This window comes from Delphinus delphis, chromosome X, assembly GCF_949987515.2.
Source record: "Delphinus delphis chromosome X, mDelDel1.2, whole genome shotgun sequence".
Taxonomy (NCBI): domain Eukaryota; kingdom Metazoa; phylum Chordata; class Mammalia; order Artiodactyla; family Delphinidae; genus Delphinus; species Delphinus delphis.
Window position 1 is genome coordinate 26,084,045 of NC_082704.1, and position 14,317 is coordinate 26,098,361.

The 14,317-nt window shown below is 47.7% G+C and overlaps 1 protein-coding gene across 3 annotated transcripts in view; it reads left to right on the top strand.

The window, feature by feature from the left end:
• TMEM255A (transmembrane protein 255A) overlaps positions 1-14,317 on the top strand; it is a 47,317-nt gene that overhangs the window by 24,356 nt on the left and 8,644 nt on the right. For 2 of the 3 annotated variants that reach the window (XM_060002958.1, XM_060002959.1), the window contains 3 exons: positions 251-339; positions 7,333-7,495; positions 13,845-13,988. In XM_060002958.1, coding sequence (XP_059858941.1) covers positions 251-339; positions 7,333-7,495; positions 13,845-13,988 — 396 coding nt within the window. The remainder of the gene's footprint in view (positions 1-250; positions 340-7,332; positions 7,496-13,844; positions 13,989-14,317) is intronic. The other variant, XM_060002960.1, reaches the window with a different exon arrangement.

The window sequence follows — 14,317 nt, forward strand, 5'->3', positions numbered from 1 at the left end:
TCTCCACCCTTCAGGGATGGGGCCCTGAGGGCTGTGGACGAGGCTGCACGTGAGCCCAGCTCCACAGTGACTTGCCTCACACACGAGTTCAGCCAGCCACCTGCCCAGCCCCATCCTGCCCGTGCATTGGTGTATTCATTTCACAGCCATCCTTACCGTCTCCATCAGTCACTAACTCACAGTGCCAATCCCAGAGGGTCCCGCCTCCCATCCAGTGCCAGCTCACCTACTCACTGTGGTGTGTCCCCAGGTGAACTGCCCTCACCTCAGCCGTGGATTCTGCACACCTCGCATCCGGGGCAACACCTGCTTCTGCTGTGACCTCTACAACTGCGGCAAGTGAGTGCCGAGCCCCTGATGGTTTGACCACAGTGGGCACGAGCAGGGCTAGGGTGGGGGAAGGGCGCACGGTAGGGATCAGAGAAGTAGAAGACATTGGTCTTCAAAGGATTTCAGCTGACATGCATTACCTGCCTTCTCTGTGCCAGGCATTATGCTAGGTGCTGTCAAGTATCTGATCTCATTTAATTCTTACCTATGATGTACGTAGAATTATTATCCCCATTTTACAGATGATAAGACTGAGGCTCAGAGGAAACAGACAGCTAGTTCAAGGTGACACAGAGTTCGAAAATGGTAGAGGTCGGGTTCACACTCAGTTCTGTCTAAGTCCAAGTTCAACAACATTCAACAAATAGCCTGACTGTGTTCCAGACGCTAGAGATTCAGCAGCAAACAAAACAAAATTCCTTGCCCTCACAGAACTTAGATTTTGGTGCTAGTTCTGTTACAACCACTCTGGCGCTCTGCCCTTCAATTGTTAAAACATCATTTATTCTCTTTCAAGACATATTTAGGTGCCAGGAATACAGAGAGTCCTGCGGAGAAACTCACAGACTAGCAGGGATGACCGACCTGTGAGCCATTGATTGCAGTCTAGTGTGAGAAGTGCAGTGCGGATCTGGGGGCTGTACTGGAGACCCTCTCTATGCAAATGACTGGAAGTCAGAGTCACTGGGGGCAAAGGGGGGCGTGTCAAGGAGGAGGGTATGTGGGAGCTGAGATTTAAAGGGAGTTAGGAAACAAACCCAAGTGGGGTGGAGGTGAGGAGGGTCTTCCCAGAAGTTGTGGGGGAGGTGAGGGCAGAGCGCTGGTCACAGATCAGATCATGGAGGGCTCACTGGCCATAGGAATGCCTCTGGACTTGACCCTGTGAGCAACTGGGAGCCATTGAAGGGTATAGCGTGCAAGATGGATTTGAGTGGTTAGAGACTGGAGGCTACTAGGGGGCCACTGCAAGAGTCCAGGCCAAAGGGAACGGAGTCTAGATTAAGTTGGTTTGGGGATGGTGGAAAGCAAGGAGTACTTTTAAGAGCAATTTAGAAGGTGGAATAGACAGGAATGCGTGAGCAGGTGATGCAGAACATAAGTAAACGGCCCTGTACGTGGGGTGTGTCAGCCAGTGCCTGCCATGCACGTATTTTCTTTCAGCTATCAGTGCAGGGGTGCTGAGGAGGGGGAGGGTGGAAGGGAGGGAGGAGTTGGCAGAAGGGGCCCAGATGGAGCTAGGTCCAAAGAGGTCAGCAGGATGCACCCCTCCTCACTCACACTCCCTACTCATGGTTTTGGGGGGCCAGTGTCTCCGGTTTGAGGATTAAAGACCTGACAGACCAGAGGCAGTGGAGCGATGGGAGGAGAAGGGGGACTCTCGCCAGCCCTTTTACTTTCTTTGCTAGCACCGGTCTCATTTCGGTCTCATTTCATTAAAAGGTTTGGCGGTGGAGGAAGAGAAACTTAAAGACTCAAATGAGGTTTGGGGATTATCTGGGAGATTCAATTATTCATGTTGTAATAATAACTAACACTTGTAAAGGACTTCCCTCCTTAGCGGTGATGGAGAGCTGGCTATAATTGTACTTCCTGAGCCCATCCTTCCAAAAATGATCAAAGGAATGTAAAATAGGTCCTAGGGGAATTGGGGTTAGTTCGCTATCTTTCCTCTTGCCTCCCCTTGTCCATCCCCCTCCCCCTGCTCAGTCCTCCCCTCTGTTTTTACCCCCTCCCTCCTTTTGACACCCCTTCCTCTGGCCAGCTCTCCTTTCCTCTCCTTTCCCTTTCCGTTCTGAGATCCCAGGAGGAGAGAGGAGGCCCGCTGAGAGGGCTGAGAAGTGATTCCTTATGGGCACACCTTTCTCTCCACAATTAGGTGTGTTTCTGAAAAAGGTCTGAATAAACTAAATCCTACCTTAAATTCCATTTAGCTGAGCCCTTAGGTGAATTTTTTTTAAGTGGAGACTCAAGCCCAATTTATCTTCCTGTCAATCTGAACTTCATAATAACTGACTTTCTTATAGCAAGTCGTGCCAGGATCGTCTTCAAGGCCCTAAAGGAATTTTATGAGGAGCTCTGCTAAACTCTGGGCTCCCTAAAGGCAGCGAACACAACTTCATCTTATCTTTATCCTCAGGCCCCGGCACAGGACCAGGCTTGAATGAAAGACCTGATGACAAGGGAGTGACATGTGTTAAAAAGGATTAAAAAGGAACACCCTTTTCCCCAGGAAAATAAACTATTGGACCAGACAGCTAAGAGGGTTCATGGGGACACTGCCCCTAACGACCTTTGAGCTGGAAACGCTGTTCACCTACCTGATGCCTGGGGACCAGCCTCAGGCGGCGATCGAGGCCTTGCCCAGGTCTGTAGCGTTGAGATTCCAAGGGCAAAGCCACTAGAAAAGCACTTACTGAGCTTTTCATCAGGACACAGTCCCATGCGGTCAGAAAGCAAGGCGCGAGACTTAAGAGGTGATGATCCTACAATAGAAGGAAAAGATTTTCTTTGACCCGAGACTTTTTCCAGCCAGCTCGAAGGAGACCTAATCTCCAGGCCTAAATATAGCTAGCTGCAAGCATTCTGAGGCTCGGAGACTTTAATTTTGCCGAATGCGTATTTTTTTTTCCTCACACGAAGCCTATTTTTAATCAATTACCAGCTCCTCTAGTCCATTTCCTGGAAAGGAGGCCAAGAAAAAAACAAGTGGGAACAAAAACATCAGGCAGTCATTTGTCCAGCGCTACGGAAACAGAGTTTCTGCTGTCCCCTCGAAGCCACAGACCTTCTTTGACGTCAGGGGCAGCGAGGTTTTAATACCAAACATAGACGATTCCATTTCACCCTGTGCAGGAAGGTGGTTTCTCTAGGACGCAGCTCTGCAGCAGCTGCCTTTCAGCCTTCACTCAGCTTTGGAGAGGTCAAGTCAATATCACTGGTTTTCGGTGTGTAACCTAAAGGACGCGAAAGGAAATGGGCGTGGTTTGTGAACTGCCGCAGCTGACGATGAATAAAATGAAAGATGATAGCTCACTTTCATCCATTCCTCCCTTTGCCAAACTTTTACTGAGCTCCTACTGTGTGCCAGGGACTGTTCTAGAAGGATAGATATCCTTAAAATAACATTTTGCCCTTAAGGAACTCAATTTACCAGGGGGATTATGGGGAGGGGGGTTTAGACTGATACACAGAATACACGCAGTGAGAGAAAGGTGCACAGAGGCTGCCCATAGCCGCTGCCTGTCCACCAACAGTTGGTGAATAGTTCCAGGCCCTTGTGGAAGAGCAGAAGGATGCCCTTTGGCTTTCTCTAAGATCTGTTGCCTCCTACTCTGTTGAATGGGGACTGAAACACAGAGAGGTTATCTGTTTCTCCAGTCACACCCGGCAAGTTGGGAGCAAGGGGGTAAAAGCCCGCACTGGGTAATCAATCTTATGATCAATGCAATGATCCGTCTTTGAACTCAGTTACTCATTCACCAAGTATCTGTTGATGACCCATAACATTTCTACCACCCAGCTAGGAGGCAGTGAGGGAGACACAAAAGAAGTGTAAGAGATGACCTCGCCCTCCAGAGGTTAGAATTTAGACGGAGCCGTCGTGTCCACCTTGGCCTTGGTTGTGGTTTTAGCACCCAGCACGGTACTCAGCACTGGGTAGGCTCTCGGTAAATATCAGATGAAATGAATAGCTGAATTATTGACATATGCAACGTGCCAAACTGAGAAGAACAGACTGAGGCTGTGGGAGTCCAGGTACAAAGCTAATGAATAGGTGCTGGAGTCCTTGAAGAATGAGAAGTGTGTGTTGAAGCTTTGCGCAGCGGGAGAGATCAGGACAGGCAGAGAACAGAGGGCAGTACCTCCCACGCAGGGGGAGAAATCTGAGCAAAGGTCTGGAATAAGTACCCAGCATGGCCAGTTTGGTGCTTCTGAGGATTCCAGCCTGGCTGGAATGTGGATTCCATTTTGGAGTTGGATTATGGCAGACTGAGGAATTGGGATACTTTTTCCTGAAGGTAATGGGGAGCCAGGGAAGGCTTTTGATTAAATGAATGACTTAGTTTTACAAATGTGTTAGGAAGCTGAACCAGGCAGTGATGGGGTCCGGCAGGAGGGCGCTGCAGTCACGGAGGCTTGAGGGTGGGAGCAGTGAGAATCCAAACGATGGAATATCAGGCAAAGCTCTGCCCAGAGACTGAACCAAATGGAATCGTGAATCTCAAACAGAAACAAACCACATTAATTAGCTAAACCCTGAACCAGATCTAGTATTAATGTTCTTTTGCTTCACGGTTCAGTTAAAAAATCATTTTAGTAGCTGTTGAACCCACTCAAACTGAAACCAAACATATATTCTCTACAATTAGTGAATACTTTTAAATGAACTACTAATCTAGCCCCATGTTGTGGTCTGTGCTTTTAAAGCGTCACTGCCTTTAAGAACACGATTCAAAGGTTTGAATCATTTTGCCAGAGGCTGGCTCTTAAAAGGGAAAAAACACAGCTACATGTTTGGGGGGGGGGGCCCTTACAATGTGCTAGAGTACTGCTTCCGTGCATTCGCTCATGAAATCCCCTGGGCTCAGAGAAGTTAAGAAAGTTGCTCAAGATCAGACAGCAAATAAGTGACAGAGCCAGGGTTCAAATGCAGTCTGATTCCAGAGTCTGCTCTGCTGTACCACCCATCTGTATGTGCTACCAGCCCACCCTCGGTGTTTTAGGACATAAGCAAAGATACCTGGGGAGAAGTCAGAAGCTGATTCTCAAGCCTCCCCTGCACCCCTACAACCCCACACTCGCCCTTATACACAGGCCTGCCTTTTTCAGGGGAGAGTCCTTGTACAGCGGTGCCTTTTTGAGCGGTAAGTAATCTGTGTATCCTCCCTGCCGCATCCCCAGGCTCGAGTACCATGCCAGCTAATAGGAGACACTCAGTGTATGCTTCCAGGTGGTGTCCAGCTATGTTCCCGAAAAACCTGAAATCTAGCTCAAATTCTGATGAATTGAAACACCATTAAAATTTCACTATAGAAGCTTACTATTTAAAACAGCGGGTCTCAAATATCAATGAGCTCATTAACACAGATTCCAGAGCCTCACCCCAAGAGATTCTGCCAGATTTAGTAGGACTGTGGCTGGGCCTCAGAATCTGCATGTTTAACCATCTCTTTCTCAAAGATGCATGCACACACACACACACACAGACACACAGAGACTCCCACAGGCACACACAAATAACACAGTGACATAGGCAGGCACATAGACACACAAACACAGATTTTGACGCAGGCTGTCCTGTAACCACACTGATTTCAATTCCTTAAAGAAGCACTGGTTTTAAAGAATTCTAAGATAATTCATCTGTAAAGTTTAAAAGTCTTCTGTGAATAATCTCTCCCTGATTCATTTTGGAGGTTAACGTTTAATTTTTTTTTCTTTTTCATTTTCTATATTCTTATAGCAGGGGAGTCACACATAACTATCCTGATGCCAGGGGGTTTGGTTCTAAGTTTAATTGTAAGAATCACAGTGTTTAAGATTCATTATTGATTCCAGTGGCCAAGTTGTAAACTAGTTTGCAACATCCAGGAAGACAGGAGCTTCCATTTAATTAATTTAACCAGTATTTATGTAGCACCAACCATGTGTCCAACACAGCAATGAACAAAACAAACCAAGTCCCTACCCTCATGGAGCTCACATTCAAGTTAGGGAGACAGACAGTAATGAAGCACACACATTAGTAAGGAGTAAGTGCTGCAGAGGATTTAGGGAAGGGAAATTAGCTTGGGCTGCCATAACAAAATACCATGGACTGGTTGGCTTAAACAACAAATCTTTATTTTCTCATAATTCTGGAGGCTGGAAGTCCGAGATCAGGCACCAGCATTGTCAGGTTCTGGTGAGGGCTCTCTTCCTGGCTTGCTGATGGCCACCTTCTTGTTGTGTCCTCACGTGGTCTTTCCTCAGTGTGTGCATGCGTGTGGAGAGTTCTCTCTTCCTCTTTTTGTAAAGCCACCAATCCTATCAGATTAGGGCCCCACCCTTATGATCTCATCTAACCTTAATTACCTCCTAAGAGCCCTTCTCCAAATACAGTCACCTTGGGAGTTAGGGCTTCAATATATGAATTTTGGAAGGGAACACAATTCAGTTCATGGCAAGTAGTGGGCTAGAGAGTGACCAGGCTGGGTGGGGGTGGGGATGTCTTTGGACAGAGTGGTCAGGGAAGGCCTTTCTGAGGAGGTGATATTCAGATTTTGTGCAGGAACTCAGCTTTAGTACTTTATTGGGATGTTGTTTTTTGTTTGTTGGTGTTTTGTTTTGGGAGAGGAAACACTGAAATCTTTGAAGCCTGAATTCAGATCCCAGCTCTACCGCTTACGACTTGAGGAAATTCCTAACCTCTCTGTGCTTCAGTTTCTTCATCTGTGAAACGTGAATGGTGGTAGTACTTACCTCACACAATATTGTAAGGATTTGCAGCGCAGCCTAATAGAACTTTCTGTGATGATGGAAATGCTGTAATCTGCTCTGTCCAGTACAGTAACCAGCCACTAGTGTGGCCCTTAAAATTGTGGCTGCTGAGCACTTAACATGTGCCTGGTGAGACTGAAGAACTGAATTTTTTACTTAATTTTAATAGTCACCTGTTGACTAGAAGCCGCCATATTAGCACAGATGTAATGAATTCATGTCTGTAAAATGCTTAGCCCCTTGCCGGGCACATAGCAGGTGTCGATAATTGCCACCTAGGATTAGCCTTAGCTGATGGTAACAAGTGTTTCTCTGGCAGGTAGGAGGGTTTCGGGGATAAACGGTAGTCACACTTTGATTGATTATCGTATCTTGCTCCCCGAGTGCATTGTTGGCTACGATGTCCCTTACGATAGCTCCCCACCTGCCCATCTGTCTTTTCACTGAGCCGCATGGTAGCCAAAGCCCTAGAGGGACAGCCTGCTCCCTGGAGACTGACTGGATGTGCTTCTCCCCGTCCAGCCGGGTGGAGATCACCGGTGGCTACTATGAGTACATTGACGTCAGCAGCTGCCAGGATATCATCCACCTCTACCACCTGCTCTGGTCCGCCACCATCCTCAACATCGTCGGCCTCTTCCTGGGCATCATCACTGCCGCTGTCCTGGGGGGCTTTAAGGACATGGTAAGGAAGGAAGTGACTTCCCATCCCACAGAGACCCCTCCTCCTGTCAGGGCTGGGGCGAGGCAAGACGGTTGGGGGCAATGGGGACCCACGCTTTGAAGGGAGGAACAGAAACCGTTGGTTCAAGAATGTAGCTGCCTTTGGGACTTCCCTGGCGGTCCAGTGGTTAGGACTCCGTGTTTCCACTGCAGGGCGCCTGGGTTCGATCCCAGGTCGGGGAGCTAAGGTCCTACATGCCATGCAGTGGGGCCAAAAAAAAAATGTAGCTGGTTTCAAACAGCTCAGGTCGAAGGAGCCAGGTGATGCCATCAGCCTGCAGACATTTCTTGTTAACATGAGTTGCCTGTGTTTTTTTTTTTTTTTTTTTTTTTTTTGCGGTACGCGGGCCTCTCTCTGTTGTGGCCTCTCCGATTGCGGAGCACAGGCTCCAGACGCGCAGGCTCAGCGGCCATGGCTCACGGGCCCAGCCGCTCCGCGGCATGTGGGATCTTCCCGGACCGGGGCACGAACCCGTGTCCCCTGCATCGGCAGGCGGACTCTCAACCACTGCGCCACCAGGGAAGCCCGCCTGTGTTTTTTTTGTGTTTTGTTTTTTTTTTTTGCGGTTCGCGGCCGTCTCACTGCTGTGGCCTCTCCCGTTGTGGAGCACAGGCTCCGGACGCGCAGGCTCAGCAGCCATGGCTCACGGGCCCAGCCACTCCGCGGCATGTGGGATCCTCCCGGACCGGGGCACGAACCCGTGTTGCCTGCATGGGCAGGCGGACTCTCAACCACTGCACCACCAGGGAAGCCCTGCCTGTGTTTTTGAGGCACATTCTGGGGGCGGGTGGGGCTCATGCTAGTTATGTAAACATAGCCTTTAATTACCGCCCCCCACTCCCTCCACACACACACACACACACACACACACACACACACTTTTAGTAGAAACCTTTTTGGGTGGTATTTCCATTAACAGACTTTGGGAGAGCTGGAAGCAAAGACGTTTTTAGCTACAGGTAAGAGTACTGCTCGTCTCCCCTTCCCCAGGAATTTCCTCCTGGAGTTTCTCCAGAAAGAGCCTCAGGACTCTTTCTGCATGTGAAGGCCCAGCCCTAGGCTAAACTGCTGGTCAGGTCTTGTCCTCAACCTTAACCTCACTCTCAGTCTCCCTGCGTCCCCTGTGCTCCCTTTCAACTCTATTCCATGTTTGTGTGTATGTCTGAAAAGGCACCCCAGGACTCAGTGCCCAGTAGGTGCTCCATAATAGTGGGGTCCTTCCTTCTTTTGCTTTTAAAGCATTTCAAAGTATTTATTTGCTTATTTAATAAACCTTGATCTCTAATAATGGAGATAATAGCTTTAGAGCTATGGTTCTCAACCTGGCTTCAGATTAGAATGGAATCACCTGAGGTGCTCTAAAAATTCAGACTGCCCGGACTGCTCCTCCAGAGATGCCAACTTGATTGGTCTAAATTGAAGCCCAGGCATCAATACTTTTTTAAAAGCCCCCCAGGTGACTCCAACTGTGGCCATGGTTGCGTATGGCTGCTTTAAAGAAATGTCCCACCCATGTCTAGGGAATCATTTTGTGCCTAAAAAGGGTTTTCCTTTGACCCCAGAAATGAGGCAGATAACCCCTAGGCCTTTGGCTGTTTCTGTCCCATTTGGGGGGTCACTGAGGAACAGGAAGCTGAAAGACAGTTTGTAGTTTGGCCCTGGACTGTCAAAAGGATGAGTAATGGAAAGTGAAAGGTGCGGTAGGACCAGGGAAGAGAAAAAACTGCAGTTTTGGGCACCAAGTCCCCAGTAGAACGGGGCTAACTGGAAGTATTGAGTGTTCCCGCTGGTGACCCTGCTCCTGCCCAGCCCGACTATCCTTCTCTTTTTTCCCCTCCCTCTCTCATACGCGCATTTCTCATTCCCGGGGCCCTCCTCCCACTCGGGAAAGCCCAAGCTCGGGGGAAGCCTCAAGGTAAGGGGGCCCCTTGGAGGGAGAAGGCTGTCCTGTAAGTTCGGGCCTGATGGAGCATTGGGGTGAGAAAGCTTCAGAAAAGCTGTTTCTGGGTTGGAGTTTCTTTGGAGAAAAGAATGCCCTTTGTTCTTGGAGACTTTCCCCAGGGGGCAGGTGAAAGCAGAGGCCTTGTGTAGAATCTGAGCCGCTCTGGCTGGAAACGAAGCTTCTGGTTGGGGCTGGCGAGTTGAGATGGGACATCAGGGTGAGTGTTAAGGCTTCTCTGAATTATCCCTCGAGCTCTCGGACATGGACAGCCAAGTGCCCTGATGTACAAATGGAGTGGCTGGCGGCCACTTGGTAGGCTCTGTGGGGCTCCTGCAAGGACTCTTGTCAAAACTCAGGTGACCATTGATGTTTAGGTTTATTTCTGAACTCTTTTTAATTGTTGAAGTATAGTTGACTTACAATAGCGTATTAGTTTCAGGTGTACAGTCTGCACTGTTAATTTCACTGTGACCTTGATCTCTAGGGGAATAGGGGTTTGTTGACAGGCTGTCCTGAGAGGTGCCAGTAATGGCCCCTTTACTCTCCTCTTTCTCGGCTTCTCACCACCACTGGTACCTCGTGAAGTAAATATTACCCCCCCATTAACAGATGAGGAAACAGGCCAACAGAGGTCAAGTTACCTGCCCAGGGCTAAATAGCAGAGCTGGGAGTGGAACCCTTTCTGGTTTTACAAGTGTTTTAACAGATATTACCTCCTTTGTTTAGTTGCTTTCATTAAAAAAATTAAAAGCAAGTTGTTTCCACCTGTTGGGAGCTTCTCGGAGAGGAAAGGAGGAGAGCGAGGGAAGACCTGAGCATCATCAAATGCCAGGCCTGGGAACCCAATCAAGGGCCAGTGGGGAAAACGAAAGATAAGGCAAAGAGCAGGGGCAGGAGATTTGATTCATGACGGGAGAGAACAAGCGGGAGTTATAAGATGGGAGCACCAAGGAGGAACCATTGTTTGGATCACTTTATTAAAATGAGGCATGGTGTGGAAAATCCTGGAACATCAAGCAGGTAGGCCTACACAAAATCCTCGGCCTGGGTCCAAATGTGCTTGGTGACTCTTGGCTTGCCTCCACCTTGAGTAGAATGCCTTGGGGGCTGCAGGGAGGCCCAAGGGTGCTGGCTGATGAAGGGCATTCCTGAGGAGGGAGGCCAGGAGCCCGAAGCTGTGAGCTGGCAGCCTTCAAAGAGATCAGCTCAGAGCATCGTTTCCAGAGTTGTGGGAACCTGAAAGGAAAAAAGACGTCTTCTTTCCCTGACCAGAGGGGCTTGGTGAAAAGGGTCTTGAACAAATGTTTGATGACCAAAGTGCTTGCTGCCCAAAGATATAAGAATTTGAGGTGAATCTTTAAAAGGTGATGATATCTTGCCATTTTCTCCTACTTGATGTCTCTGGTTTAGAGTAAAGTGAGGAGAAGTCAAAGCGGCCTTCTCTCCAAAAGTCCGCAATTGTCTCAGAAGAGACTCAGTGTTGTCCAGGAGAGACGGCTTTGACCATTTCCTGTGCTACCTAGTAACTGTTCGTTTCACTGGAGCTCAGAATGCTACTGGTCAAAAAAGGGGCTCTCATAACTTAAGCCCCAGAATTATTGGTACAGAAATACACACACTCCTATATGCACACACAAGTAGAGATGGAGCCCAGATTTATTGGAAAATCAGAATTACTGATTTAAAACATAACCAGACCATGGGACTTCCCTGGTGGTCTAGTGGGTAAGACTCCATGCTCCCAATACAGGGGGCCCGGGTTCGATCCCTGGTCAGGGAACTAGATCCCACATGCATGCTGTAACTAAGAAGCCCACTTGCCGCAAGTAAAGGTCCCGCATGCCGCAACAAAGGATCCTGCATGCCGCAACTAAGACCAGGAGCAGCCAAAATAAGTAAATATTAAAAAGAACAACAACCATAACCAGACCATTATTTGGGGCCATCCCTTTTGCTTCTCCCCTGCCTGACCCCTGACTTCACCCCCCTTCACTCCCTCAACCTCTCTTGGTGCCCGTCCATTTTCTCTACGTCCTCTACACTTCTCTTCTGTGGCTTTCTTGTGCTTATTTAATCTTCCGCCTGTGTTTCTTTCTCTAAATAGTCAACTTCCTTTCAAAGATTATCCTGGACCCCCAGCCTCGCTGCACGCACAAAACCTTTTCTAGATAGAGTTTACATTGCATGATTGCTTCTCTATGGTTAGGCTTAGTTTATTTGCATAGAAGAACTGGTTTCGTTTTGCAAGAGCTGGAGGGTGTGTTTTTAACTGACACAAGGCCAACGGAACATGGTTTCTCGGACTTCCTCAGGGATGACATTTCTTTTTGGAATCCTTGTGGAGAGGTAAGGGCATTTCTGAGCACTCTTCTGTAACGCGAGCCAGCCCTTGGAATGGTCAAGATCTAAGTTCTCTCCCACACAAGAGAGAGGCTGAGAAACATTTCTCTGGTTGTCTGTGAGCAGCATCATAATGACTGAGGCTTGTAACTCTTCAAACCTCCTAGAGATGTAAACAGTAACCCACTCCAAGGAAGAGAGCAACAGACTGTGTTGAAACTTGCTATAAGGGAGTTTCCTCTGCCAACATCCCACCATGGTTGCCTGTGACATTGCCGAAGCCTGCCCACACATTTTCGTCACTTGAGAGGAAGCTTCTGCTCTCCGTTAGTGCAAAGTCGATACATACCAGAAACAAGACATGTTGATTTTACAGACAGCTGTCGATTATCCACATGAATGGAGGGGGTGTCAATGACATGGATGATGGAAAGAACATTTACCCACACCTTGACCCATGTGGCACTCATAAGGTACAGCGCACAGTCCTGCTTGGGAACTAATGAGCGGTGGTGGCTTCCTTGAGCAGTGTTTTGGCCTTGTTGAAATCTGCAGCCCCATCCTGGATAAGATTAGCTTTAACCCTTAAAGGGCTACACATGTCACCATGTTATAAGAATGGTATTAAATTCTTTCTGCATTGCTTTGTTTTCCCAAAAAGTGGGGGTGGAATCTGCAAGAATCCTTACAACTTTTATAAACCCTTTGTGATCGATCACATTTCTGTCACAGGAATAGCAATAGCCTTGTCCGTTTGGCATTTTGTATTTGGGGTCTCAATTTCTTCTTTTTCTTTTTTGTTTTTGAAAATCATACAAATGATTTCAACTTTTCTATAGGTTTGAATTTTTCAAAATAATAAGTTGTGGGGGAATGACACAAGTAATACATATTAATTGTGAAAACCTTGGCTATATAATTGAAAGTGAAGAGTCCCCATTTACTTCCTAGTACTGCTGCCCTCCCCAGAGACAACCATAGTTAACAGTCTGTTGTGAATCTTTCCAGATTAATTTCATTGACAAACACACATATGTGTATAATTGAGTCTTTATTTTTTACATAAACTGGGATTATGCTACATTAATGTAACATGGTGCCTTTTTTAAAAGATTTTCTTTTTTAGAGCAGTTTTAGGTTCACAGCAAAATTGAGAGGAAGATAGAGAGATTTCCCATGTACCCCTTCCCCACACATGCATGGCCTCCCCCATTACCCACAGCCCCCACCAGAGGGGTGCATTTGTTACCAAGGATGAAGCTATATCGCCACATCAGAATCACCCAAAGTTCATAGTTTACCTTAGGGTTCACTCTTTTTTTTAAAAAATAAATTTATTTATTTATTTATTTTTGGCTGCCTTGGGTCTTCGTTGCTGCGCACAGGCTTTCTCTAGTTGCGGCGAGTGGGGGCTACTCTTCATTGCGGTGCGTGGGCTTCTCATTGCGGTGGCTTCTCTTGTTGTGGAGCACGGGCTCTAGGCGCGTGGGCTTCAGTAGTTGTGGCTCGCGGGCTCTAGAGCGCAGGCTCAGTAGTTGTGGCGCACAGGCTTAGTTGCTCCGTGGCATGTGGCATCTTCCCGGACCAGGGCTCGAACCCGTGTCCCCTGCATTGACAGGCGGATTCTTAACCACTGCGCCACCAGGGAAGCCCCAGGGTTCACTCTTGCTGTTGTAATTCTATGGGTTTGGACAAATGTATAATGACATGTATCCATCATTATGGTGGCAAACAGTATTTTCACTGTCCTAAAAATACTCTGGGCTCTGCCTATTCATTCCTCTCCCCAACCCCAACCCCTGGCAACCACTAATCTTTTTATTGTCTCCATAGTTTTGCCAATGGCTTGTTTTTGTTGTTTTAATTTAACAATATATCCTGGACAACTTCCCTGTCACTAAATATAGGTGCACATCATTGTTTATCAGTAGCTCCATAGTATTCTGTAGTACGAATGTACCATGGTTTATTTAACCATTCTCCTAGTGATGAACGTTTATGTTGTTTCTAATTTATGTTTTTCTGCAGAACCCAGCTCTCCCAGCACTGAACTGTTCTGTTGAAAATGCCCATCCGACTGTTTCTTACTACGCTCGTCCTCAAGTGGCATCCTATAATACCTACTACCATAGCCCTCCTCATCTGCCACCTTATTCTGCTTATGACTTTCAGGTATGTTTTGAGAGAAAAAGAACTCTCCATTACCCTTGCTCTCACTCATGCTGTCTCGTTCTCTCCCTAATTATGGACCCTTCCTAATATATATGACGTAGCCAGGCTCTCTATCCCTGAGGGCCTTTAGCAGCCTGTGGGTACCAGTGACTAGCTTAAGGACTGCATAGGCAGGCAATGATGGGAGAGATGGGGAGTGTGGGAAAGACACAAGAGGAGAAGAAACAGAATGAGGGAAGAAAAGGGGAGAGGAGATAGGATCCAGGTGTCCCAAGTTGCCTTGACCTACACTGAGGTACTCATGAGTATGTCACCACGGACCCCTGTCC